This window comes from Trichechus manatus, unplaced genomic scaffold (genome assembly GCF_000243295.1).
Source record: "Trichechus manatus latirostris isolate Lorelei unplaced genomic scaffold, TriManLat1.0 scaffold00030, whole genome shotgun sequence".
Classification (NCBI taxonomy): domain Eukaryota; kingdom Metazoa; phylum Chordata; class Mammalia; order Sirenia; family Trichechidae; genus Trichechus; species Trichechus manatus.
This window is the reverse complement of record NW_004443966.1, coordinates 10688155-10715393: the sequence shown is the minus strand read 5'-3', so window position 1 is coordinate 10715393 and position 27239 is coordinate 10688155. Positions and strand designations below refer to the sequence as shown.

General features: G+C 42.6%; 2 protein-coding genes across 2 annotated transcripts in view; both read left to right on the top strand.

Moving 5' to 3' along the window:
- Positions 1-12570, top strand: part of PDCD7 (programmed cell death 7) — a 14530-nt gene extending 1960 nt beyond the window's left edge. Inside the window, exons 2-5 of the mRNA XM_004374668.2 lie at positions 463-601; positions 6951-7187; positions 7642-7729; positions 8813-12570. Coding sequence (XP_004374725.1) covers positions 463-601; positions 6951-7187; positions 7642-7729; positions 8813-8936 — 588 coding nt within the window. The 3' untranslated portion in view covers positions 8937-12570. The remainder of the gene's footprint in view (positions 1-462; positions 602-6950; positions 7188-7641; positions 7730-8812) is intronic.
- Positions 12571-23416: 10846 nt separating this feature from the next.
- UBAP1L (ubiquitin associated protein 1 like) overlaps positions 23417-27239 on the top strand; it is a 23004-nt gene continuing 19181 nt past the window's right edge. Inside the window, exons 1-2 of the mRNA XM_004374795.3 lie at positions 23417-23605; positions 26871-27227. Coding sequence (XP_004374852.2) covers positions 23486-23605; positions 26871-27227 — 477 coding nt within the window. The 5' untranslated portion in view covers positions 23417-23485. The remainder of the gene's footprint in view (positions 23606-26870; positions 27228-27239) is intronic.

The window sequence follows — 27239 nt, the reverse complement described above, 5'->3', positions numbered from 1 at the left end:
CATGTGGAAGAGATCCTTGTGACACTAGAGCAGTGGGGTGCAAACTCTGTGTGTAGGTTGTCACTCTGAGAGCTTTGTAGAGTCCTGGGCTTCTTCAGCCCCATTCCTTATCTTCCACGAGAGTCTGAATCTTTGCATCTAGGAGCTGCATTTTTAACAAGGAAGCCCTGTTCCTTAGACCACACTTGTAGAAACACTGAGGAAGAAACAAAGACCGTTATTGCCCACATGGAAACTGCAGAGAGAAGTGCTTCTCCTTTAAGATGAGAGTTGTCGTCAGTGGAGGGGATGATCCCTTGGCTGGGAGTTGTGCAAGGCCCAGAAAATTGAGATGTAGATCCAGTAGAGTCTGTCTTAAACCTGTGATGGTCTGATTCTCTGAAATCTGACCTGCCAGGCAGCTGTTCTCTGCTGTAAGGTTGTTCCTGATGGTAGGTCTTGTGGGCTCTGGTTCTCCTCCAGGAGCAGGAACTGAAAGCTGCCGCTGATGGTGTCCTATCTGAAGTGAGGAAAAAACAAGCAGACACCAAAAGAATGGTGGACCTTCTTCGGGCCTTGGAGAAATTGAGGAAGCTGAGGAAAGAGGCTGCAGCGAGGAAAGGTAACTGTGGCTTTGCATTTCTCCTTGCAGTTCTTCCCCTTTTTTACCACAACCCCCTAGATATTTTTGAAGCAAAAAATGCTTGATACTTTTCCTAATTATTTTCATGCTATAGAGTAACTGGGCTTGGTAGCAGTAGCTCAGAATTTCTGAAGCAGAAAGCCTCAGAAGATGTTTAGCCCTTGGTAACTGTCTTAGTCATCTAGTGCTGCTGTAACAGAAATACCACAAGTGGATGGCTTTAACAAAGAAATTTATTTTCTTACAGTCTGGTAGGCTACAAGTCCAAATATAGGGCATCAGCTCATCAGCCCCAGGGGAAGTCTGTCTGTGTTGGCTCTGGAGGAAGGTCCTTGTCATCAATCTTTCCTTGGTCTGGGAGCTTCTCAGCACAGGAACCTCTGGTCCAAAGGATACGTTCTACTTCCAGCACTGCTTTCTTTGTGATATGAGGTCCCCCTGTCTCTCTGCTCACTTCTCTCTTTTATATGTCAAAAGAGATTGGCTCAAGACACAATCCAGTCTTATAGATTGAGTCCTGCCTCATTAACCTAACTGCCACCTATCCCACCTCATTAACATCATAGAGGTAGGATTTACAACACGTAGGAAAATCACATCAGATGACAGAATGGTGGACAATCACAGAATACTGGGAATCATGGCCTAGCCAAATTGATACACATATTTTTTGGGGGGACACTATTCAATCCATGACAATAGCCAAGGATGAAAAGAGAAGCACCGGTAGGAACCCACTGCACATGTGAATGGTTGGATAGGGCAAGGAGTGCCCTGCAGACTGCACAGAGCTTCCCAGCTTCCCTGAATGTCACTTCTGGGCTCAGAAGACCTCAGTGGTCTCTGGAAGGAGTGCCAGATGTAGCCAGCAATCCAAGCCTTTCCTCAAAAGTTGGCTCCCACCTTTCTGGTTTTCTAGAAGTTCCCAGTCATGCTTTCCATTTGCCTGTCTGGATCGTTGCTCCTGCTAGTCTGTCTGGAGGGCCCTCAGTCCCCATCTTTGCCATTTTAAGCCCTCACTATCCATCAGAACCAAATACAGATGCAACATCTTTGAGGAAGCCTTTCCTGATCTGGGCTGAGGTGACCTTCTTCTCACTTGTATCTGGTGTGGACCACAGGCTGCCTTATTCGTAGGTTGTAGACCCTTGACATTCACCAGGGATATTTGAGAGAACACAAATAAGCAAGTACCACTATAGCAAATGATTTCTCCTATGTAGTTTAAAATATAAATGAAAACTGTGACTCTTTCAGACCCTTAATTAAATTTTATTGGGATGTGACGATTGCACAGTCAGGCTCATTAACTAGCTAAATGATTGGCATCAGCCTGCCGGCATACTAGAGAATGGGTGATTCAAATGTAGGTCTCAGAGATAATACAGATGATCCCATTGTAGTACTTCTGGGGTACTCATGAGTAGTCAGAGGGGAGTTAGCATCTATGGATTGAATTGTGTCCCCCAAAAGTATGCATTATAAATCCTAACCCCTACACCTGTGGTTATAATCCCATTTGGGAATGGGTTTTCTTTGCTATGTTAAGAGGCCATTATCAGTGTAGTGTGTGTTTTAAGCCAGTCACCTTTGAGATACAAAAAGAGCATATCCAGCATGGAGAAGCAAGCACTAATGGATGGAGAAGGTACAAGTCAAGGAACTTAGAAATTGAAGCTGAGAAGAAACAAAGACCTGGCGCTAGAGCCGACAGAGAGAGAGCCTTCTACTATAGCCAGCGCCCTGAATTTAGACTTCTAGCCTCCTAAACTGTGAGAAAGGAGATTTCTGTTTGATAAAGCCACTCACCACTTGGAGTATTTCTATATATATATTTTGTTGTTGAGAATATACACAGCAAAACATAACCAATTCAAGTTTCTACATGTACTGTTCAGTGACATTGATGACATTCCTCAGGTTGTGTAACCGTTCTCACCCTCCTTTTCTGAGTTGTTTCTCCTCCATTAACATAAACTCACTGCCCCCTGAGGTTCCTACCTAATCCTTCAAGTTGCTCTTCTCAATTTCATCCCATATAGATAGTTCTTAAAAGAGCGTAATGCTCAAGGCAGACTTTTTACTAGTTAAGTTACTATTGCTTGGTTTTAAGAAGATTCCAGGTGATGTTTTTGGTTACGGTTTAAAGATCATCTCAGGGCAGTAGTTTCAGGGGTTCATCCAACCTTCATGGCTCTAGAAAGTCTGAATTCCATAAGAATTTGAAATTCTGTATTTTCCCCCTTTTGATGAGGATTCTTCTGTGGAATCTTTGATCAAAACGTTCAGTAATGGTAGCTGGGCACCATCAAGTTCTCAGTTGTGGTATTTCTGTTATAGCAGCACTAGATAACTAAGACACCTTATCTCTTCCTTATTAGAAAACAAAAACCTGAGGACCACTATTTAATATTTCCTCACCTCACATCCTTCATGAGTGAGTGCTCAGTAAACTTGCTACCAAGTGAATTTACCAGCATAATTTCTCAGTATTACTCTTCCTCACTTTGATGGTTAAATAGCTGCCCAAAAGAAGGGGGAAATTTTAGGAGGAATTGTGATCTATAAAAATAAGCAACTTCTGTGGAGTTAATTGACTAATGTACAGTGATTTGGTAACAACTGGTTGTGTGTGTACTTAAAAAGAAAACTAGTAGCTTCCTAATTTCTCTCTTCAAAACGTGCTCCTTCAAGTAAATGGTGAGAATTGAGGGTGGATACATAAGCAGGGCCACATTGCAAAGTGGGCTAGGCTAGAGTTCTCACCTTGTGTTTCAAGCTGTAAGGTAACATTGAAGGATTTTAACCAGAGAGAGAAATGATGAGAAAGATCAGTGCTGGCAGAGTAGGAAAAGGTTTGGGGCATCCAAGATTGTGGGAGGGTGGGAGAGAGACTGGTGAGGCTGTTGTAGCCTGGGCAAGGACAGGATAAGGGGCAGACAGTAAGTTGGAGAGAAGTAAATGGATTTACGGATATGAATGAAGTAATATATATACCCATATAAATAACGCAGGGACTGAGCATATGGGAGCTAAAGGCAAAAATGACTTCTAGGTTCTAGCTTGGTTTACGGAATGAGTGGTGATACCTGATGAACAGATTTGGGGTTGACAAGTTCTGTTTGGACCTGTTGAGCTGAGGTATCTGTAGAATAACCTGGATAAGAGTTCATCAGCATGTAGCCATGGGTAGAAATGACCATAAGGAAGTTGTGTAGCATGAGATGAGGGCTGAGAAAACAAAATCCTAGGGAATGTCAAAATCAAGGTGGGTAAAGAGGAGGCCACCAAAGAGAACAGAGAGACAAGAGGAAACGATAGACTCAGGAGGAAGAAGTAGCCCCCTCGCTCCTTCTGGAAAGTGACAGATACTCAGAGAGATTGTGTAATCCTGGGTAGGTTACTTAAGCTTCTCTGTACCTCAGTCTCCTCGTTCATAACAAGGGAATAATAATAGTACCCCCCTGCCATGGAGTGTTTGAGGATTAAATTAGTAAGTATATATAAATACTTAAAACAGTCTTGGAACATAGTAAATGCTATATGAGCGTTCCATGTTATTATTGTTGGTAAGATAAAGGTTAAGAAACATCCATGGGAATTAATACCCAGCAGGGCACAAAAGTCCCATTTTTAGGAGCACTTCAGTGGAGTGGTAGGGATAGAATAGCCAGACTAGAATGGGTTGGAGAGTGAATAGGAGGTGAAAAAGACAAACAGTGGAGTCAATTTGTTAAAAGATTGGCTGTGAAGGAACGAGAGAGCAAGAGTGTTGCTGGCTCTGTGTACGTGTATGTGCTGGGGAGCTGTGGGGTTTACATGAACTTTACCCAAAAAATTTGGTCTTTGTCCTTGGTTCCTGAGAAATAACCTCTAAAACTTCAGAATTTCCCCAATTATCATAGCTGTCTTTGAGGAGGGGTCCAGACTACATCTAACCTAATGGGTTATGCTAATGAGGTGACTCTTGGGGGGAGCTGGTCAGGCCAGAAAGACCCACTTTTTTTTTTTAATTGTACTTTAGGTGAAAATTTACAGCTCAAGTTAATTTCTCATTCAAAAATTTATACACATATTGTTTTGTGACATTGGTTGTAATCCCCACAATGTGACAGCACACTCTCCCTTTCCATCCCGGGTTCCCTGTGTCCATTCAACCAGTTCCTGTCCCTCCCTGTCTTCTCATCCTGCTTTTGGACAGGAGCTGCCCATCTGGTGTCATGTATCTGATTGAGCTAAGAAGCATGTTCCTCACATGTATTATTTTTTGTTTTATAGTCCTGTCTAATCTTTGTCTGAAGAGTGGGCTTTGGGAATGGTTTCAGTTCTAGGTGAACAGTGCATCCAGGGGCCATAGTTTCGGGGGTTCCTCCAGTCTCTTGTCAGACCATTAAGTTTGGTCTTTTTCTGTGAATTTGAATTCTGTTCTGCATTTTTCTCCTGCTCTGTCTGGGACTCTGTTGTGTTCCCTGTAGGGGTGGTCATTGGTGTTAGCCAGGCACCATTTAGTTCTTCTGGGCTCAGGCTGGTGGAGTCTCTGGTTCATTTGGTCCTTTAGTCCTTTGGGCTAGTATTTTCCTTGTGTCTTTGGTTTTCTTCATTCTCCTTTGCTCCGAGTAGCATGGGACCAATAGATGTCTTAGATGGCTGCTCACAAGCTTTTAAGACCCCAGACGCGACTTAACCAAAGTGGGATGTAAAACATTTTCTTAATAAACTATGTTATGCCAGTTGACCTAAATGTCCTCCGAAGCTATGGTCCCCAGGCCGCAGCTCCAGCTACTCAAAGTGTTTTGATGTGCCTAGGAAACTTACTTGCTTTTGCTGTGGTCCAGTTGTGCTGACTTCCCCTGTATTGTGTGTTGCCCTTCCCTTCACCGAAGTTGACCTTTCAAAGACCCACCGCTTCATCACCTGTATTATCAGCCAGCTTCAGGAGAGAGCAGCTGGTGTTTGAATTACTTAATGAGACGCCCAGTAAAAGCTCTGGACACAGAAGCTCCGTGGCTTCCTGGTTGGTGAAAGCCATCGATGCGTGTGGAAGGGTGGTACATCCCTTTTTGGGACATGGAAGTTTCTGTATTGGGAACCCTCCTAGACCTTGCCCGATGCATCTCTTCGTTTGTATCTTTTTTGCTTTAATAAAACTCTAATCCTAAGTATAGCACTTTCCTGAATTCTGTGAGTTGTCTGAGCAAATAATCCAACCCAAGAGAATAGTGGGAGCCGGGAGGTCAGAAGTGAGGGGAGCCTTGAGGACCCCTGAGCTTGCTGCTTGTTAAGTCAATTATGGTGCATTGATGAGATGAAATAGGATAGAGCTCTGAAATAATTATGAGGACTGGAAAAGAATATGGATAATTAATGGTGATTGTACAGCCACATGGAAATTACATCTGTGTAAGGCTGAACCATATACACTTGCTAACATACGGGCACAAAAGTTTGGAAAGGAGCGTGTAGATTATGCTTATGGTAGCTGGATTATGATTTTTTTCTTTGTATCTGGTGTTGTTGAAACGTTTGTGTAATAAATACCTTTCCCTTTAAAATCTTCAAGAACTGACAGGATGGGCCAATTCCACATCAGTCGATGTTGAAACACCCAGCAGCTTCCTCGGCTTTTATTTGCAGGGCCATTACAATAGTGAGTGCAGACCTGCAATCCACTGAAGTATTCATTGAGCATTGCTTTTTTTTCCTTAACTATGTGAAGCAATAATTCTTTGATTTCACCTAATAAGCAGTTCATGATCAAATAGTGCCGGTTGCTGCTTTCTAAATGTTAACCGTACCGTTAGCTGACCTCACAGTTAACTGGGGTGACCGACTGTTCTGGTTTTCTTAGTACTGAGGAGTTTCCCAGGACACGGGCCTTTCAGTGCTGAAACCAGGCAGCTGGAGGCTGTTGGCCACCTGCTGTCAGCAGCAGACTGAGATCAGTGTGGCTGGTTAAGTGTAGCTGCTTCTTCACCATTCGAAGTGTGTGCTCCCAAAACTTCAGACTCAATCAGAGGGAACATTGTTCATCTCACAGGTAAGTTTCAGCCTTTAGGGAGCTCACTCACTGGAAGATGAGGACCACTCGAACAAAATCAAGGGTGTTAAGTGGTGTGGTTCCGAGTGAGTTCAGAGAAAGATGGGCCAGGATCGCAGCAATTGGATGCTCAAGAAAACCAAACTGAGCCTTGAAGATTGAGTAGAATTTACAAATTCTAAGCAAACTCAAAAACAGGACTTTGAGTTTGCTTAGTAGAACACAGGTATGTTCTAATTTGGGGATATGAAACAGTTTTGTCTAAAATGCCATTTGGATCTCTTCGCCCAGGGGTCTGTCCTCCTGCCTCAGCAGATGAGACTTTCGAGCATCATCTGCAGCGACTGAGAAAACTCATTAAAAAGCGCTCTGAACTGTATGAAGCTGAAGAGAGAGCCCTCAGAGTGATGCTGGAAGGAGAGCAGGAGGAAGAGAGGAGAAGAGAACTGGAAAAGAAACAAAGAAGAGAAAAGGAGAAAATTTTACTTCAGAAGCGTGAAATCGAGTCCAAGTTATTTGGGGACCCAGGTAGGTTCCTCAGTAACCAGTGGAGAAAAGGAAAATGCTAAGTTGGCTCTTCTCATCATGGATGATCTCAGCTTAAGCTAAGGGGTGGTGGTGGTGTTAGGTGCTGGTGAGTCAATTTTCGACACATCACAACCCCATGTGACACAGTAGAACTGCCTCAGAGGGTTTCCTTGGCTGTAATCTTTACAGGAGCAGACTGCCAGGTCTTTTCTCCCAGGAGCAACTGGGTGGGTTTGAACTGCCAACCTTTAGTTAGCAGCCACTAGGGTTCCTTAAGCTAAGGGGTAGTAGGCCGCAAATGACACATTCAGGATTCACTCTATCATGGAAATAACGGATAAAGATGAAACACATTTGATCATATTGTCGCAATCACAGGCCCAGTCACCTTGCTTTGAGAAAGACACTCTAGATATAAAGCGTGATGACATGGTATTGTACCTTCCTTTCTTAGATGAGTTCCCACTTGCTCACCTCTTGGAGCCTTTCCGACAGTATTACCTCCAAGCTGAACACTCCCTGCCAGCGCTCATCCAGATAAGGTAAAGGGGTAGACTCTCCAACTGTTGCCTTTCCCTTAGGTAGCAAGACGCAGTTGATGAAGCGCTTATTACATTGTTGAGGTCTATTGCTGTATCTTTTTTTTAAAGTTCTTTATGGGTTTATAATGTTCCCAAGGTTCAACAATGCCACAGTCGTCTTGCTCGCTTCTCATTAATCCTTGAGAAGTGACAGGTGAGGAAATGGAAACTCAGGTTGTGACTGGCCCGTTTGTATTGTCCCGTGCTAGAGCTGTTAGGATGATTTACGGCATTGGCTTCCTTTTCCTGATTCTCTGCTCTGGTGCTAAACAGACCAAGGAAGAGAAACTCTCCCCTGTGTTCTTGCCTGTGGAAACTGTTGAAGACCCATACTGGCTCCTGAACTCTTACAGGTCAAAGCCAAACAAGCTAAGAACAAGGGGAATTAGAGTCTCATCTTCATTTGCAGTCACTAATGAGCTGGGAAAAGTTCTCAGCTCTTTGGGTCTCACTTTCCTCATCTGTAAGATGCAGATGGTGGACTGGAATGGTGGCTGTCAGAACTAGGAGCAGCACTCGTCCCAAATGCAGTCTCTTGAGAAATCAGTATGCACAACAGAATGAATGGTTTCCCAGGTGGTTTAAATCTGTTATTGACTGAAAACACTTAGTTGTTTCTAGACCTCCTCAAAGCATATACTGGGCTCTAGGGGTCTTCAAAGCATGGTTTGAAAATCACAAAACAAAGTGATCTCTGAGATCCTTTCCAAAGCTCTAATGATTTGTGATTCTTATAAAAGAGTGCTCTTTAGCATACCAAGTTTATGTTCTGGGAAAAATACATCTCTGGATTGTATACAAGCCTTAGCTTTTAAACATGTATATTCATTATTTGGTTACCCGTAAGCTAATATGTTCTTATTTTTAGTTTTTTCTTCTTTATGTGTACATTTAAGAAATATTCTTTTGCATAATTCCTAGAAGTTCTGTAATGGATTAGTACATCAGTCAAAACTAAGTCCTAGAAATAGAATATTTAGTTGCTAAACACCTTGCTGAGAATAAAACAGAAATAAGCAGTTGTTGTACAATGTTCTTATTAAGGCATGACTGGGATCAGTACCTGGTGCCATCCGATCATCCCAAAGGCAACTCCGTTCCCCAAGGATGGGTCCTTCCTCCGCTCCCCAGCAACGACATCTGGGCAACCGCCATTAAGCTGCATTAGTAAAGATGCTCCAGGAGTGTGGTCCAGCCAAGGCTGTTTCGAGCTCTGAATGTTAGAGATGCTGCCGTCGTCTTGTGCTGTAGACTAAAGCAGAACCTCTGAACTCTGTGTGGCTTCGCCCTACCCTGAAGTTGTCTTTCCCTTCTGTGCTCTATCCTGGCCAGAGGTGCCTCTTGAATCAGGAGATTAATACGGTTCTTCAGCAAAGGACCTAGGTGAACTGGGGTTAACTGGTAGCACAGGCAGTGGCCTTGGTTCACCAGATTTGCCTCTGTTTTGAGGGGCTTGGTCTAGAGTGACTTGGTGATTTACTCTGAACTTCTTTGTGTGGTGATAGTTAAGTACTCACATACACTCAATCCGGGTGTGTGCTGGGTGGATTTAGCTGTCCTCCCACAATAGTGTTACAGGCAAGGTTGTTGCAAAATCTCCTTACCTTCTACCCAAAGAGCCCTCGTAACTTCCAGGAAGAAAGGTCAGAAATGCTCATTATCTTCAGTTTTGTCGTTCCCGCTTTTGGTGGAGCTTAGGAGGCTGCTGGGAAGGAAGATGGTATTTGCTGCAGGCTGGGCTGCCAGAAAAGACTGTAGCCTAGCTTCGTAGTCATGTTGAGAACTTAGAAAACCTGAAGAGTCCCTCTGCCCACATTTGATCGTGTTTAAATGGATGATGGCTGCATTTCCCCCGTGTTAGAAGGATTCTAATGAAAGCAGCTGTTTTTTAAGTTCCTGGGGGGTCTAGCTCAGAATCCCTAAGGATAGAAATTTTTTCCCTGTAGGAGCGGGACTTTAACCTCAGTTGTACTGGAGGAGCCGCTGTAGCTGTGGAATTTTGTTAGGGACTCAGGCTTCCCAAAAGCACTCACGTAGTCAAAAACCCATTGCCACTGAGTGGGTTCTGACTCATAGAAACCCTGTAGGACAGAGCAGAACTGACCCTAACGGTTTCCAAGGAGGGGCTGGTGGATTTGAACTGCTGACCTTTTGGTTAGCAGCCAGATACTTAACCACTGCGCCACCAGGTCTCCCATGTAGTCAAAGCTGGGGAGAAATCGGATAGAAAATAATAAAATTTATTTTTTTATATTCGTGAATATATTCTGTGCCTGGAAATGATCAGTCATATAAAATGTCCATTTTTTGTTTTGTTTCATTCGTATTTTGTTTTTTATCATTTATTGTATTATTTATATTTCCAAAAAGCTAAATAAATACCATTTTTATTTTTTAGTTTGAGCCTTTCCTCCTGATTTGTTATGTTGCCTTCAGAATCACTAAACACAGAATTTGTATTGATGAAACACATTTTCACTTCAAAATTCAAATTTATCAAATAGGCATTTTCTACAGGAAGATGAATCTTGAGAGCCAAATTAGTCCGCAAAATCCAACTTTGGATAATCAGGAAGGGCACTGACCCCTTTGCCCCTCTTCTGTTATTTAATTTGCATTGTTTAATTTATACATTATGCATTACAGAGTTAACACACAGTGTGTGAGAGCCAGTACTCCCCCTCCAAAGTGTATGTCTAAGCTCATAAACCTTAAAATCCCATGTGATTAGCCTCACATAACTCCACAGCTCTGTGTGCCTTTTTATTATAAATCTCTCACCATTTGCTCTGATGAAATGCAGGAAAAGTAGAAATCAGAGTTGAATGATACGATGTTTGTTTGGTGTCCAGGTTGCCTTGCCACTAAGATACCTGTGTTGATAGGGGCTCGTCAGGTAGTAAAGCAGGGACTCGGGGAAGGCTCAGCCAGCAGAACTCAAGGAAAGGAAGGCATTTAACCCCAGGTTGAAATAAACAGACCCTCTTTCCTCTCATTTGGCCTCTGCAAGGTTTTAATCAAGTGAGTGTTGTTTTTGTTTTGTATTTGGAAAGACGTTTTCCCCCGTTTATTGCTTGTATGCAGCAGTAGCTGCAGGTTCTCTACAATTTTAGAAAGAAAGAGTGTACTTCTAAGAATATGAACAATGCCATTGGAATCTTGGCCCACAGTCTTGTCTTTTTCTTTTTTTTAATCATATGGAAAATTTCAAATGTATTCAAAAGTACAGAGAATAGTATAATGATTACCCACGTCCCCGTCACCCGGCTTCAAATAATTGTCAACTCATGGCCAATCTTGTGTCTTCTGCACCCTCACAACTCATCCTGGATTATTCTGAAGCAAACCCCAGACATCATATTACTTCATTCATAAATATTTTATTATTGACAACTTTAAAACTTTAATCACCATACCATTATGACATCTAAAGAAATTAGTCATATCATCAAACTCCATCAATGTTCGAATTTCCCTATCTGATAAATGTGTTTTACCGTTGGTTCAAATTAGGATCTAAATATGATCCATACATTGCTGTTGTTGACCTAGATCCATGAACTCACTAGGGCTTACAAAATGGTGATAGTTTTAATTCTGTCTTCATTCTTCATTTATTAGCTGGACTATCTCTAAAAATAGAAACTTCTCATCAAAGAATTGGTTACTGTGGGGTACAGTTTGTATAGGAAAGACGAGATAAATACTTAATTCTCTTTATTTACCACTTACCGAAATAATGAGCTGATTCTCTAGCATCTTCCAAAGGTGGCCAGTAAGTTTTTAAGTATCATTATGAACTCCAATCTAAACATATTTATGTTTCAATCCATTGTTGTTATCTTTATTATTTCATCTTTGGCCAGTGGGAGCCTCTTTACCTTGGCTCCTGAGTCCTTTTGATACTATCCCAGTATTCTGTTCCCAAGCTTATTTTGTACATTTTCTGTCCCAGATCTGGGACCAGTCATTTCTCCAATGAGCCCTGGTTCTTCTACCCTGGAAAAGATATTTAAAGACCACAGTCTGTGATAGGGATGTTCGTTGGTACTGGGTTAGTCATTGTTTCTTGTTCTTCTGGGAACTACAGTTCTGTTGAGCCTTCAGCCCTTTTGTAAATAATATCCTTTCTATACTTAAATTCTTTATATATTGAATATGAATTAATGAAAATAGAAGAATAAAAGTCAAAGAACAACCAGAAAGTTAACCAGTTATCTGCTGATTCATCATTCCCTACATGCAAGAATATTGTTTTATATTATTTCCCAGTAGAGAAGACTTGGTTTGTGAGAAGCTCTAACAAAAGCATTTATTTTTAAGAAATTAGGTAAATACAGGGAAGATTAGGAAGCTGTGCAATAAAGATGTTAAATACTAAGGGTGTTCAACCTGAGTGGCTGAGCTTATGACGTCAGAGGATTTGCTGCTGTAAGCCGGCTAGCTTAGTCACTCTGATCTAAAGCCATTCATGTTCCTATGTCCATGTGACTTTTGTGCAAGGATATATCAAGAAGCTTAGCTAGAATTACACCATCTGTTGTAGCCTTTTACTTCTACATGTTTTGTCCGCAGAGAAGCTATCCTGGGAATTACAAGGTGAGTACAAAGCATGTCTTGTTCCATTAAATAAATATAATGTTGTAATATATAAGAGACACATGAATGCTATGAAGTATTAGTAATGATACATTTTAAAGAATAGAGATGATGTGATATTTCTAACTAAATCATTATTAGTATTTTTAATGCTTAGAACCAATGAACTATTCCTGGATGATAAGCTGTTTACTTTTGCGTGCATCCACACAGTAGTTCCTGGCCTGACACCCATGAAGAATTTGTTTCCAATGCGAGTTCTGATTTCTGGAGTAAACTGGACTTCTCATAAGCCCTGAACCAAAGATTGAGGTCTTTGAAGCAACTTGATGTCAGAGTGCTTAACTACGCAGAGCAGTAGATACTTCTCTCAACTGTATTCATTCATTCATGCTTGCCAGAGTCTAGATACCAGGATTTGAACTGTGTTCTTTGGAAAATGATTTTTATTTACCATTTGCTAGGTGCTGGAGACATAAAGAGGAGCAAGATAGACAGACTTCCTGCCCTGCCCAGCTAGAGTTAGAGTCTGCAGTAGAGAAGTTTAATGATTATACAGATAATTAAAGTACTTGCTAATGGATTTATATTTTTCATTGTTCAGATATTTATTAAGTGCCTGTTGAGGTCCAGATAATTTGCTAAGTACAAGGATAAAATGTTGAACAAAATACCCAATACTCCCTAACCTCAAGGAGAATACAGGTTTTGAGGGAGGTAGATCCAGCAGTCATAAAAATAAATGTGCTGAGTGCTTTGAAGGAAAGCGTGATTCTATGAAATTATGAATTAGAATTTTCAGACTGAAGATTCTGTAATACATTTAGGTGAAATAATAGAAAATATCAGTGTATTATGTAACAACACAACAAAAAAAAAAACCAAACTCGTTGCAATCGAGTCAATTCCGAGTAAAAATGATCATTTTTTAGCTTATATATGTGCATGCTACGTTGCAGGTGCCCTGGTGGCACAGTGGTTAAGCACTTGGCTGGTAACTGAAAGGTCAGTGATTCAAACCCACCAGCTGCTCCATGGGAGAAAGATGTGGCAGTCTGCTTCCGTAAAGATTTACAGCCTTAGAAACCTCATGGGGTAGTTTTACTCTGTCCTGTACAGTTGCTATGAGTAGGAATCGACTTGACGGCAACACGTTTGGGTTTTGGTATGCTAGGTTGCAAAGTCAAATGTATTTCATACTATGAGTCATAGTAAAAAAAAAATCTTGAAAGCCTCTGTACTAGGGGAACCTAACCAAATTTGGAAGTCAGGGAAACCTTTTTTGAGGAAGTGATGTTTCAATTGAGCCCTGAAGAATGAACAGCTGTTAACTAGTTTGGGGGAAGAGACAGGGAAGAAGAACATTACAAGTATCTGGAATAGCATATGCAAAGGCCCTGTGGTGGGCCAAGAAGACCATAGCAATTGAAGGCCAGTATGGCTGAAGTCGTCTATGCCAAGAAATTTGGAAGACAGCTACCTGGCCAACCAACAGGAAGAGATCCACATTCATGCCCATTCCAAAGAAAGGTGATCCAACGGAATGCGGAAATTATCGAACAACATCTTAGAAGAAGTACTTGCTTTTTAGAAGCAAGGATGGCAAGACTTCATCTTACATACTTTGGACATATTATCAGGAGGGACCTGTCCATGGAGAAGGACATCACGCTTGGTAAAGTAGAGGGTCAGTGAAAAAGAGAAAGACTCCCAATGAGATGTATTGACACAGTGGCTGCAACAATGGGCTCAAGCACAACAACGATTATGAGGATGGCACAGGACTGGGTAGTGTTTCGTTGTGTTGTACATAGACTCGCTATGAGTCAGAACTGACTCAGTGGCACCTAACAACAACAACAATCATTAATATCACGTGCAAGTGAAATTATGCTGAAGATAATTCAAAAACAGTTGCAGCAGTACATCAACAGAGAACTGCCGGAAATTCAAGCCGGATTCAGAAGAGGACGTGGAATAAGGGGTATCATTACTGATGTCAGATGGATGTTGGCTGAAAGCATAGAATGCAAGAAAGATGTTTACCTGTGTTTTATTGACTATGCAAAGGCATTTGACTATGTGGATCATAACAGATTATGTAAAATGTTGTGAAGAATGGGAATTCCAGACTGTGCTTATGCAGAATGTAGCTAGACCAAGAGGCAGTCATTCGAACAGGACAAGGGGTTACTGCATGGTTTAAAATCAGGAAAGTTGTGCATCAAGGTTGTGTCATTTCACCATACTTAATCAATCTATATGCTGAGCAAATAATCCGAGAAGCTGGACAATATGAAAAAGAACATGGCATCTGGATTGAAAGAAGTCTCATTAACAATATGTGGATACACGACATTGCTTGCTGAAAGTAAAGAAGACTTGAAGCACTTACTGATGAAGATCAAAGACTACAACCTTCAGTAGGGATTACACATTAACATAAAAAAAAACAAATACAACTGGATCAATAAGCAACATCATGATAAACGGAGGAAAGATTCAAGTTGTCAAGATTTCATTTTACTTGGCTCTACAATCAACACCCATGGAAGCAGCAATCAGAAAATCGAATGACATATTGCATTGGGCAAATCTGCTGCAAAAGACCTCTTTATAGTGTTAAAAAGCAAAGATGTCATTCTGAGGACTAAGGTGTGCCTGACCCACGCCATGGTATTTTCAGTCACCTCATATGCTTGCGAAAGCTGGCCATTGAATAAGGAAGATCGAAGAACTGATGCCTTCAAATTACGGTGTTGGCAAAGAATATTGCATATACCATGGACTGCCAGAATGAGCAAATCTGTCTTAGAAGTACAGCCAGAATGCTCCTTATAAGTGAGGATGTCGAGACTTCATCTCACATACTTTAGAAACGTTGTCAGGAGGGACCAGTCTCTGGAGAAGGACATCATGCTTGGTAAAGTAGAGGGTCAGCGAAAAAGAGGAAGACCTTCAAAGAGACAGACTGACACTGTGGCTGCAACAGTGGGCTCAAACATAGCAACGATTGTGAGGATGGTGCAGGACCCGACAGTGTTTCGTTCTGTTGTGCATGGGGTCGCTACGAGTCAGGCCCGACTCGCTGGCAGCTGACAAAAAGCATGGCTGAAGTAAGATGGGAGGTGAGAGCGAGTGTGGGCCAGACCCTGCAAAGCTTCAGAAGCCCTTGTCAGGAGTTTAATTTTTATTCTGAGAGTTGTTGGGGACCATTGGAGGATTTTAAGCAGGGGAGTGGCTTGGTTTTGTGTTTGAAATGATTGCTCTTGCTGCAGTGTATGGAACAAAATTACAGTCTAAGAGTGCATGAAAAGATGTAAAGAAACCAGTTGTCCAAGTGAGAGATAATGGGTGCTTAGATTCCCATGATAGATGTGGAGGTAGAAAGAAATGGCTGGATTCCAGAGATTCGGGAGATAAATCATGGCAGGGAATTTGAGATGGGCAGTGGTAAGGAGAGGAAAGTGTCAGGGATGAGTTCTAAGCTTGTGCACCTGGATAAATGCTACCATTCCTTGAGACAGGGAACCCTGGAGGAGGAGGAGCAATTTGGGGGAGGGGAGTTCACTCTGGATTTGTTGAGTAAGCACATGTGTTTGTAAGTTTGATCTCAGAAGAGAACTACAAAATCTTGTGAGTCACTGGCATATAGATAATTTATAGAAAATAAGTCAGTGAACTTAGTTGTTTCAACAATCAGTGTAAAATTCTGTTGATCTTCCACAATGAAAAATCGACTTTCACCAATTTTGCTGTGAACGGTTTATAATTGAAGCTGTGGGCAAGAATGAAGACATTGAGAGTATAGTGGAGAGCTTTAAAAAACAGTGCTAATGGCATTGCCTGGGTCCACCCTAGACCAATTACCACAAGTCCCATCCTCTGCCCCCTACCCTCCCCAGCAGGGATGGATTACCCAGTAAGCAAAGTAAGCATGTGCTTAGGGCATCAACAAAACAGGGGTACCAGTTGTCCAAAGCAAAGACCCACAGATGCCAAGCAGATAGGACACAAGGAAAAGCAATTGCCATAGTGGAAGGGAACTGGCGAGGTACTAAATGAAATTGATAGCAGAGATTGTATGTTGTCATGTTTAAACCAAAGACATGGTTTTGACTTAACTCATGAGCCAAAAACACAAATTAATGGAGAGTGTCAAAATGCAAACACTAGAGTATGTATTTATGTTGGTTATGTGGAATGAATACATTGCAACATATTGTTGTAATTATAACCATCACTGAATGTGGACTATCTTTTTGAGGAAGAAAGGAAGTGTTTGGGTCCCCACAAAATGGAAATTTTGGGGGTTTACTTGAACTTGTTGCTCAATTTGATCCATTTTTAGCAGGTCACATCTCAAAATATGTTAACACGGAAGGGCAACCCACTATATATGTCTAAAACAACATGTGAAGAATTAATAAACTTGATAAGTGATAAAGTTCGATTAACTATTTTCAATGAAATAAGTATAGCTCAATATTTCAGCTTGTCTGTAGATTCCACTCCTGGTCTTTCTTATACAGATCAGCTAACTATTGTTTTAAAACACGTATCTCTAACAGATGGAAAACCTGTCGAGTGATTTATCACATTTATTAGCTTAAAAAGTCATACCGGTGAAGAAATTGCAAATCAAGTACTTCACTATTTATGTAAAGTTTGCAAAACTGATTTTTCTAAGCACAGAAGCCAGTCCTATGACAATGCTGCCAATATGTCAGGGCATTATAAAGGCATGCAACAGAAAATTTTAGAAGGTACTAAAAATGCCATTTTCATACCATGTGCTGCACATTCACTTAATCTTGTAGGATTTAGCATGGTAGATTGTTGTCCGGAAGCAGTTAATTTTTTTTCTACTGTTCAGTTACTCTACACATTTTTTGCCACCTCTACTCAGCGATGGGCAGCTGTCAAAACATATTTAGGCAATGACTGTGTATTAAAATGTCTTTCTAATACGTGTTGGGAAGCTCATGCTGTAGCAGCGAGTGCAATCCTGGAATCATACCCTCAGATTCTAGATGCCTTAGAAAATATTGCTGAAGACCAGACACAAAAAGGAGATACCAAAAGAGAAGCTGAGAACATCGCCAACAAAATGCAAACGCTAGAGTATGTATTTCTGCTGGTTATGTGGAATAAATACATTGCAGCATTTTCATCGGACAAGTCACGCTCTCCAAGATCCAGAAGTAAATTTAAAGACATGGACAGATCTCTGCCAATCATTAACAGGGTATTTGTGTAATTTAAGAGAAGATTTTGAAAATTTTGAAAACACAACAAAACAAATACTGTCTAATACTAATCATCAAGCAGTTCACCGTCACGGAAGCATTAGAAAGAAACAAGGAAATCACGGAAATGCTCCAGAAGTATCATTGAGTGCCAGAGGTCAATTTCGTATAACTGCATACTACACCATCATTGACACACTTGAATCTTGCATGAAAAGAAGGGCGAAAGTGTATGAAGTTCTTTCAGATAGATTTTCCTCGTTAAACAATGTAGATATACCTGATGAAGAATGCATGAAGACATCCAAGAAATTAGTGCAGGCTTATCCGGATGACTTAAGTACAAACCTTTATAGAGAAGTTTGACAATTTCATTCTTTCATGAGAGCTAAGTTTACAGATTCAGGAAAGACAAATTTTACTCATGTAGGCATGTATGATTCCATAATAGAAGATAAAATATGTATATTTCCCAATGTTGAAATTGCTTTATGCATATTCCTAACTTTAATGATCACAAACTGCACAGCAGAACGCTCATTTTCATCCGGACTCAGAAACCCTCAGTGCATAACAATGATTCAAGAAAGACTCGATTCATTATCCTTTCTGTGTATGGAAGTAGATATTGTTCAGCAGCCTAATTGTGATGAAATCATTGAAGAATTTGTGAGAGCAAAGAATAGAAAGAAATGTTTTTAATTATAACATGTTAGAGAATGAAAGATCTTCCTAAAAATAAAATATAGTAATTTGTTGTAATACTTGTTTTTGATCATTAAATTTTCTTTTATGGAATCTTCATTTATACTTATAGCATTTATTACAAAACAAGCATCAAAATTGAAGTATGAGCCGCTTAAAGCAAAATTGGTGAAAGTCAATTTTTCATTGTGGGAGATCAACAGAATTTTACATAGATTGTTCAGACAACTAAGTTCACTGACTGATTTTCTCTGTTGTAGAATATTCTTTTTGTAGAAAATGTGGTATATAGTAAAAATCTTAGTAGTCCACATCCACTAAAATTTTATAATCCAGTTCATCTCATTCCGCTAAAATGGCATGCGCCACTTTTGCATTCAATCACTAATATTATAGTCTCATTTAAAAAGAAGTTACATCATGGATAGCTAAGACACACATAGACACATACACACGTATATACATGTATGTCTATAACTCACATATCCGTTCGCATGTGTGAGTAAGCGGAGGAGGCACCACAGATTATCGTGTTTAGGGGCTCACATGCCTTCTTCCGGCCCTGCCCCCCAGGCTCACATGTAGTCAAATGGGCGCACCCTCACTGACTGGTGTTTGAGAGGCCCTGGGTTTTTTGGGTTTGCTGAAGCATACACAGCCTAGCTTTCCTAAAATCCCCACTCCTCCACCCCATCTCACCCCCCATCCGCAGGTCCCTTCAGGTGTGTCTCCACCATCTACTGAATGAAGTCAGCACTCAAGCTAGAGTTAAGGACCTCCCAGCTCTACCCTAATCTACCCTTCAGTCTTATTGCAGACTGCTTCCTGTCTACTTAAGTCAAACAACTTGTCTCCCCCTCAGTAGGTCCTTCAATTCCCTGCCTCTGCTCCCTTGCTCAAGCTGTTCCCTTCCTGGGGTCTTCCTCTCCACCTTACCCTTTCCCTGCTCACAGGCTGCTCTCCCACTCTCCAGGGCCCAGATCAAGTCCATCTGTTTCCTGAAGCTTCCCAGCCCCCACTAAGGTCTAGAGCACTCTCCTTTCTCTGGAGAATATCATTCCTTAATGATATGTACCTTCCGTTTTGTACTTTGCAAAGATGACCCTCGTTTTTAAATATGTTCTAACTAGATCATGCCTTGCTCTGTAACATTTTCTTGTCATTATTAAGAGAGTGTGCCCAGAATCCTCAAACTCTTAAATTACCCCAGAAGCAAGTGTTGGCTTGAGTAGAGAATATTAAGATGCAGATGCTGGGTCAGACAGGAGTACGGGGTTGGGGGTGGCCCTCTGCACCCGCTCAGTGAGCAAACTGTTCATACTTGGGTCTCAACAAAATTATGGCCTTTCCCTGTGGCTCAAAATTTGAATGATCTGAAAATGTGAATGATAAATCTGAGAATGCCAAAGACCTGAACTTTCCTGTGTCCCCTACAACACCCTTTACCTCAAAGGGCCTCTGTAAGAACCAGCTGATGGGGCAGATAACTTACTGATTACACTGGGACCTGCCTGATCCTGTCTAATGGAGACAGAACAAACAGCCACCTCCCAGGCAAGGGGCAGGGAAGCCTTTTGAGTCTTACATACAGTAAGACACTGACGAGAGTGGGCAGAGAGGGGGGAAGAGATGAGAGAATTAAGAGATTTGCCCACCTGTTACCATTTGACCTCTTGCACTCAGATTACCTACCCACCTCTCATAATGAGGAAACCCTGGTGGCAGAGTGGTTAAGGACTCTGCTGCTAACCAAAAGGTCAGCAGTTCAAATCCACCAGCTGCTCCTTGGTAAAGCCTCTGGGGTAGTTCTACCCTGTCCTATAGGGTTGCTATGAGTTGGAATCAACTCAATGGCAATAGGTTTGGTTTTTTTGGTTCTCATGAGGAACAATATACTCTCATATGTGGGTGGGAATACCTCAGTGACCTCTAGCAACAGGGCTTTGCATCATCCTGGCAGGCATGACAGATTCAGTTGAGCCAGAGAGACTCTCTGGTTCAGGTTGTCTGGTAAACCCTGACCATTTGCAAAATGCCAGACTGTGGTCAGGAGCCTAGATTTCAGTATATATTACAGGCATTCATGAGCTTGAACTCTGTGTGAATGAGTTTTTAATTCTCAGATTTTGGCTTTAGTAGATGCCTTTGACTAATACTAATTACTTTCTTACCAACAGTGCACATGCTGTTGTATCTCATTGTTTTATTTTGCATTTCCCTGATGACTAATGAGGTCAAACAATTTATCATATATTTATGGACCATTTGGATATTCTCTTTTGTCAAGCACCTGTTCAAATCTTTTGTTTATATTTGTTTGGTCTTTTTTCTTATTGATTTGTAGTTCTTTTTATGTATTGGATATGAGTCCTTTCTCAGACATATGTGTTGTAAATATCTTCTCCCATTCTGTGATTTGTTTTTTACTCTCTTAGTGATGTCTTTGATGAATAGAAGTTCTTAATTTTGATGTAATCTGACTTATCTGTCTTTTCCTTTATGGTTAGTCCTTTTTGTAACCTGCTTAAGAAATGTTTGCCTATTCCAAGGGCAGTTAAGTTTCTCTTCAAGCTTTATTATTTCACTTTTCACATTCAGCTATACAGTCTACCTGGAATTTATTTTTGTGTATGATATGAAGTAGAAGTCAAGATTTTGTCCTTCCCGCATGCTTTCAGGGGACATCTAGGTCAATGGGCATAACAAAGCTTATTAAGAAAATGTTCTACATCCTACTTTGGTGAGTGGTGTCTAGGGTCTTAAAAGCTTGCAAGCAGCCATCAAAGATGCATCGATTTGTCCTAACCACCTGGAGTAGAGGAGAATGAAGAACACCAAAGACACAAGGAAAGTATTAGCCTGAGAGACAGAAAGGGCCACATAAACCAGAGACTTCATCAGCCTGAGACCAGAACTAGATGGTGGCCGGCTACCATCAATGACCGCCCAGACAGGGAACACAACAGAGTCCCAGATGGAGCAGGAGAAAGATGGGGTGCAGAACTCAAATTCTAGTAAGAAGACCAGACTTAATGGTCTGACTGAGACTGGAAGAACCCCGGAAAGCATGGCCTCTGGATTCCCTATCAGCCCAGAACTAAAACAATTTCCAAGGCCAACTCTTCAGACAGGGATTGGGCTGGACTGTGGGATATAAAGTGATACTCATGAGGAGTGTGCCTCTTAGCTCAAGTAGATACAAGAGACTAAACAGGCAGCTTCTGTCTGGAGGTGAGATGGGAAGACAGGGTTAGGAGCTGGTTGAATGGACATGGGGAATCAGGGGTGGAAAGGAGAAGTGTGCTGTCACAGTATGGGGAGAGCAATTAGAGTCACATGACAATGTATGTATAAATTTTTGTACAGGAAAAAAGAAAAAAGATTTTGTCCCTCCCCACAATGTGGATATCCAATTGACCCAGAACCATTTATTGAAAGCACCATCCTTTTCCTATCACACTGCAATTTTGTCATAAATTAAAGATCCATATATGTGTGGTCCGTTTCTGGACTTTCTTTTCCGTTCTATTGGTCTCTTTGTGAGTCCCCATGCCAATACCATGTGATGGTTAATGTTATGTGTCAGCTTGGCTAGGTCATGATTCTCAGTATTATGTAATTATTCTCCATTTTGTGATCTGATGTAAAGGGAGTTTCCTTGGGGGTTTGGTCTGCATCCAATATATATGGATGTTCTGGCAAAGCTCTCTCTGGATTCTGTATCTGACTCATCATCATCTGACCTCCAGTTCTTGGGACATGAGCCAGCAGCCTGTCACCTGAGCTGCAGATTTTGGGCTCATCATCTCCTGCAATCACACAAGTCAGGAGAAGCCTCCAGCCTGATGCCTGACCTGTGGATTTGCCAGCCTCCAGAACTGCATGAGCCATTTCCTTGAAATAAATCTTTTTCTACATATATATGTGCTTCATTGGTTTTGCTCCTCTAGAGAACCCAGCCTAAGACAACCACACTGTCTTGATTCCTGTAACTTTAAAGTAGGCCTTGATCTCTGATAGTATAAACTTTCTAACTATGTTGCTTCTTCAACATTGTCTTGGCTTTTCTAGGCCCTTAATATTTCATTTAAATTTTAGAATTAGCTTGCCAATTTATACCAAAAAAAAAAAAAAAAGTGTTGGAATTTTGATTCCTGGGATCTATAAATCAATTTGGGAAGAATTGATCTTTACAATGTTGAATCTTACGATCCATGAACATACTATGTTCCTCCATTTAATCTAATGTTTTATTGTTTTCTGTGTAGAGGTCCTATATATCTTGTATTACATTTATTCATAGGTAGCTGATGATAATGTAAATGGTATCTTTTTAAAATTTCAATCTCTAATAAAATTTTAAAATGCTACCATTTATATGGTTTGTTGTTTGTATATAGAGATTGTCATGGTTTGAATTATGTCCCCCAAAAAATGTGTGTATCAATTTGGCTAGGCCATGATTGCTGGTACTGTGTGATTTTCCTGTATGTTGTAAACCTGCCTCTATGATGTTAATGAGGGAGGATGGGTGGCAGTTGTGTTAGTAAGGCAGGACCTGATCTACAAGACTGGATTGTGTCCTGAGGCAATCTCTTGAGATATAAAAGACAGAAGTGAGCAGAGAGACAGGGGGACCTCATACCATCAAGAAAGCAGTTCCGGGAGCAGAGCGCATCCTTTGGACCAGGGTCCCTGCGCAGAGACGCTCCTAGTCCGGAGGAACGCTGATGAGAAGGCCGAGAGAGAGAAAGCCTTCCCCTGGAGCTGACGCCCTGAATTTGGACTTTTAGCCTACTTTGACTGTGAGGAAATAAACTTCTCTTCATTAAAACCATCCACTTGTGGTATTTCTGTTATAGCAGCACTAGATGACTAAGACAGAGATATAACTGATTTTTTTATATTGACTCTTTATCCAATGACCTTTCTAAATTAACTTACTAATTCTAATAGCTTTATCCATAGATTCTTTTGGATTTCCTACATGTAATTATGTCATATACAAATGATGGTAATTTTTATTTCTTCCTTTCCAATCCTTATACTTTTATTTTTATAAAAGGTCATTTGAGGCCTGAGCCAGGCCCTCAGGACTGCACTCTCTCCCTACCATCAGGGGGCCTGCCCTAGCCCTGCTCAGCCATCTCTACACTCTGACAGAATGAATGCCCTGGATGGTGTCCCCTTCAAGGTGTCCAAGGGCTTTGTGATAGACACAGAGGCCCTCTCTGGGCCAGAGCTCAGTGTCCCGGCTTACAGGGAGCTTCTACTGGGTTCCATGGTGAGTATGCCTTTCTGTCTGTCTGTCTCTCTCCTAGCTCCTGGGTCTGTGGGTCTGTGGGTGAGGCTAAGCCCTATGGGGCCTTGTTCCTTGACTTTAAAGAGCAGCCAGGCCTGCTCTGGTAAATTCTTGGGAGTTTGAAAATGACCCAGTAGAGGAAAAAGTGTTTCATGAAGAAGGCTGGTAGCTTGGCGATGGGAGTTGTTAATAGAGCTTGTTTTAAGTTTTGGATAATTGGGAGGCTGCCTGTGGGAAGTGGCTGAGAGTCCTTGCAAGGATGTGCCGATTCTTCTCTTCACTGTCAGCCTGTCACCATGTCTAAAATTCCATCATTAGAATCACTCCTTTGGGCCAAGACACTATTTCCAGAATCCTTTGTTAGAATTCAGACTGTTCCTTGAGACAGGTTAGAAGGGATTACTATTCATAGACCTATAGCACGTCTGCCCTGGAGGTGCCCTTGGAGCACTCCAGGCCCCATGGCCGTCATATTGGGATATGCACCCCCCTCCATGTGGTGGCATCACCCATGACCTCAGGATAAACATGGCTTAACTTCCTGGAGAGTCAAGTTTACCTGAAGAATTAGAGAGAAAATCCATTGCATTTATATTATAACACAAGTTGATTATAGGGTAGAAAGCAAAATTCACATGAATTTAGAAAAAGGAACAAATTTGCTTGTGGAGCTGGCATTGGGCCACTTGGGGCTGGGTCCCCTGACTGTTGTGTGTTCATTCTCTACTGCCTACAGGGTACTTAGTAGAAAAGTTTGGGATCTGGTTCAACTCTAACTCATTTTACAGATGAGGAAACTAAGGCTCCGGGAAGGGAAATGATTTGCCCAAAGTTAGTGGCAAGAGTAAAACCAAGGTTCCCTAATTCCAGGTCATCTCAGATTAGTTGAGAACAGGACTCAGAATGTGAGAGACACAGGACAGGTAAGGTATGAAGGAAAAAAAGATTAGAGGGAAGCCAGGAGGAGAGCGCACAGTCCAGGAACAAGAGACCTGGGGAGGGAAGGTTGAGCGGCCCGGCCTGGGGACGTAGGGGAATTCTCAAAGCTTGAAAAAGTTTTGTAACGTCCAGAGCAGAGTGTCCAGGCCTCCCTCCCTCCTTCGGTGGGGCAGGAGCTCTTGCTTTCCCAGGCAGCTTGTGCTGTGACCTCTCACTCAGGCTGGAAAGCCTATGTTGGGAAGAGGAGCTTGCTTTATTAAACATGCAGTCAAAACCTAAAACCACACCCCTTGCCTTTGAGTCGACTCTGAATCATAGCGACTCTATAGGACAGAGTAGAACTGCCCCAAGGGTTTCCAAGGAGTGGCTGGTGGATTCGAACTACTGATCTCTTAGTTTGCAGCCAGGCTCTCAACCAGTGCACCATCAGGGCTCCAAACATGTAGGACAGGCGGATTATCACAGTTTTTCCCTCCCTGCTGAGCTCAAGCCCAGCTGGGAAGAGGCTATTCTGAAAGTTCCCTCTAGAAGTAGAAATGAGGACCCTTCTCAGACCCCCCAGCAGTTCGACAGGGCCCATCCCAAGCTGGGGTGACACTGCCAGATTTCTCAGGGAGCGGTGTTCCGGTCATAGTCTCTAGAAACACAGGGAGGGAAGGACAGAGGGACAAGTAGACTGCATGGAGGCCAAGGCCCCTCCACACCTCCCTACCCATACAGCTCAGCTCAGCCCCCTCCAGAAAGAAGCTTCCTGTAAGGAGACGTGGACCCACTAAAGGCAGAGCTACGAGGGAGCTGAAATCACCTGACCCTGCCACATGGAGAAACTGAGGCCCAGAGAGGTCAAAGGATTCATAAGAGCCGTGCATCGAGCCGGGGCCAGAGCTGGTCACAGCCGAGTCTCTGAGCCTGAATCTCACTGACAGCCTCCGTGGTGCAGCTGGAGAGAGTTCACACAGTTCTCCAGATTCCACCCACTGCTGCCCGAAAGTCACCCTAAGAGCTCCACTACCAGCCAAGCCAGGGGTTTTGGCCGGCTGGCCTCGTCACAAGGCTCCCCACCCCCGCCCACGCCCAGTCCTGGCAGCCAGTTAGGCCTCCTCCTTCTCCTAGTCTACTTCTCTGCTGGGAATTTATGTGAGTATATTGCCAAATTGCCCTCCATGGGGGTTGTACAGATTTATATCCCAGCCAACAATACACAAGAGTGCTTGTTCCTCACAGACACCCCAACAGAGTGTCATCAGACTTCAAGTCTTCCTGGAGGGATGCGTGGAAATGGTATCTCAATGCAGATTTACTTGCATTTCTCTTATGATGAGCATCTTTTCCTATACTGAGCCATTTATATGTCCTTTTCTATAGACTGTCCCTGTATTTCGCCCATTTTTCTGTTGGGCTGTTGGTTGTTTTTCTTATCTATTTCTAGGCAGTGGTTAAGAGCTTGGCTGCTAATCAAAATGTCAGTGGTTCAAATCCACCAGCTGCTCCTTGGAAACCCTATGGGGCAGTTCTGCTCTGCCCTATAGGGGCTCTACGAGTCAGAATAGACTCAATGGCAACCGGTTTGGGTTTTTTTTTGGTTCTGTGTTATTGAAGTTAGCCATTTGTCTGTGATGTGAGTGCCATTTTTTTCCCACTTTGTGGTTTGTCTTTTGACCTTGCTCATGGGATGTACTTGCCATGCAGGTTGTGTGTGTATTTAAATTATCTTTTTCTTTTATGGCTTCTGGATTTTGATTCAAAGTGAGAATCCCTCTTTTCCCATGTTGAGGTTATAAGGATTTCTCTTACGTTTTCTCCTAGTACTTTTATGGTTTCATACCACACATTTGACTCTTGATCCTTTTGGAATTCATGCTTGTGTGTAGCGTGAGAACGGATCCAACTTAATTTTTTTCCGGTTGGCTACCCAGATGACCACGGAGCCCTGGTGGCACCGTGGTTAAGGCCCTGGGCTGCTAGTTCCTGTTCTCGCTGCTTTCTTATTTTCCCTCCTCTGTCCTTCACTGAGGACCCTGGTGGCACAGTGGTTAAAGGGCTCGGTTGCTAACCGAAACGTCAGTGGGTTGAACCCACCAGCTGTTCTGCAGAAGAAAAACGCAGCAGTCTGCTTCCGTAAAGATTACAGCCTTGGAAACCCTATAAGGCAGCTCTACTCTGTCCTATAGGGTCACTATGAGTCGGAATCAACTAGACGGCAGTGAGTTTGGGTTTGGCTGGTCCTTCACCACCTGCCTATTCTGCTCTAGTCTTTCTTTAATCATTTATTCTGCACACACGACCTGACGTCGGCTTCTCTCGGCAGCACGACTTCAGCCTGGAGAGGAAGGCACTCTTCTGGGTGGAAGCCGCGGTCCGGGGGCCCTGCCCGTTCCAATGCGGTGGCCTGGGGACAGCGTCAGCCCCACCGGCCTGGCTCTTGCTGGTCAGCTCCGAAGGCAGGCCACTGCCCGCGCCCGCCGCAGCCCAAGGCCCAGAGGTCGGACCCCAGGAACAGTCGGAGGAGGAGGAGGATGAGGAAGAAGCTTCCTCCACCAGCAAGGACAGCAAGGAGGAGCTGGGCCCCTGCAGCCCCCAGCCCGGCTCCCCGGCGAGCCCCGGGCCGGGCCAGCGCCTATGCTCGCTGGGCGTGCTGCGCGGTGTGAGGTCGGAGCTGGCAGGGGCGCGGCGGCGG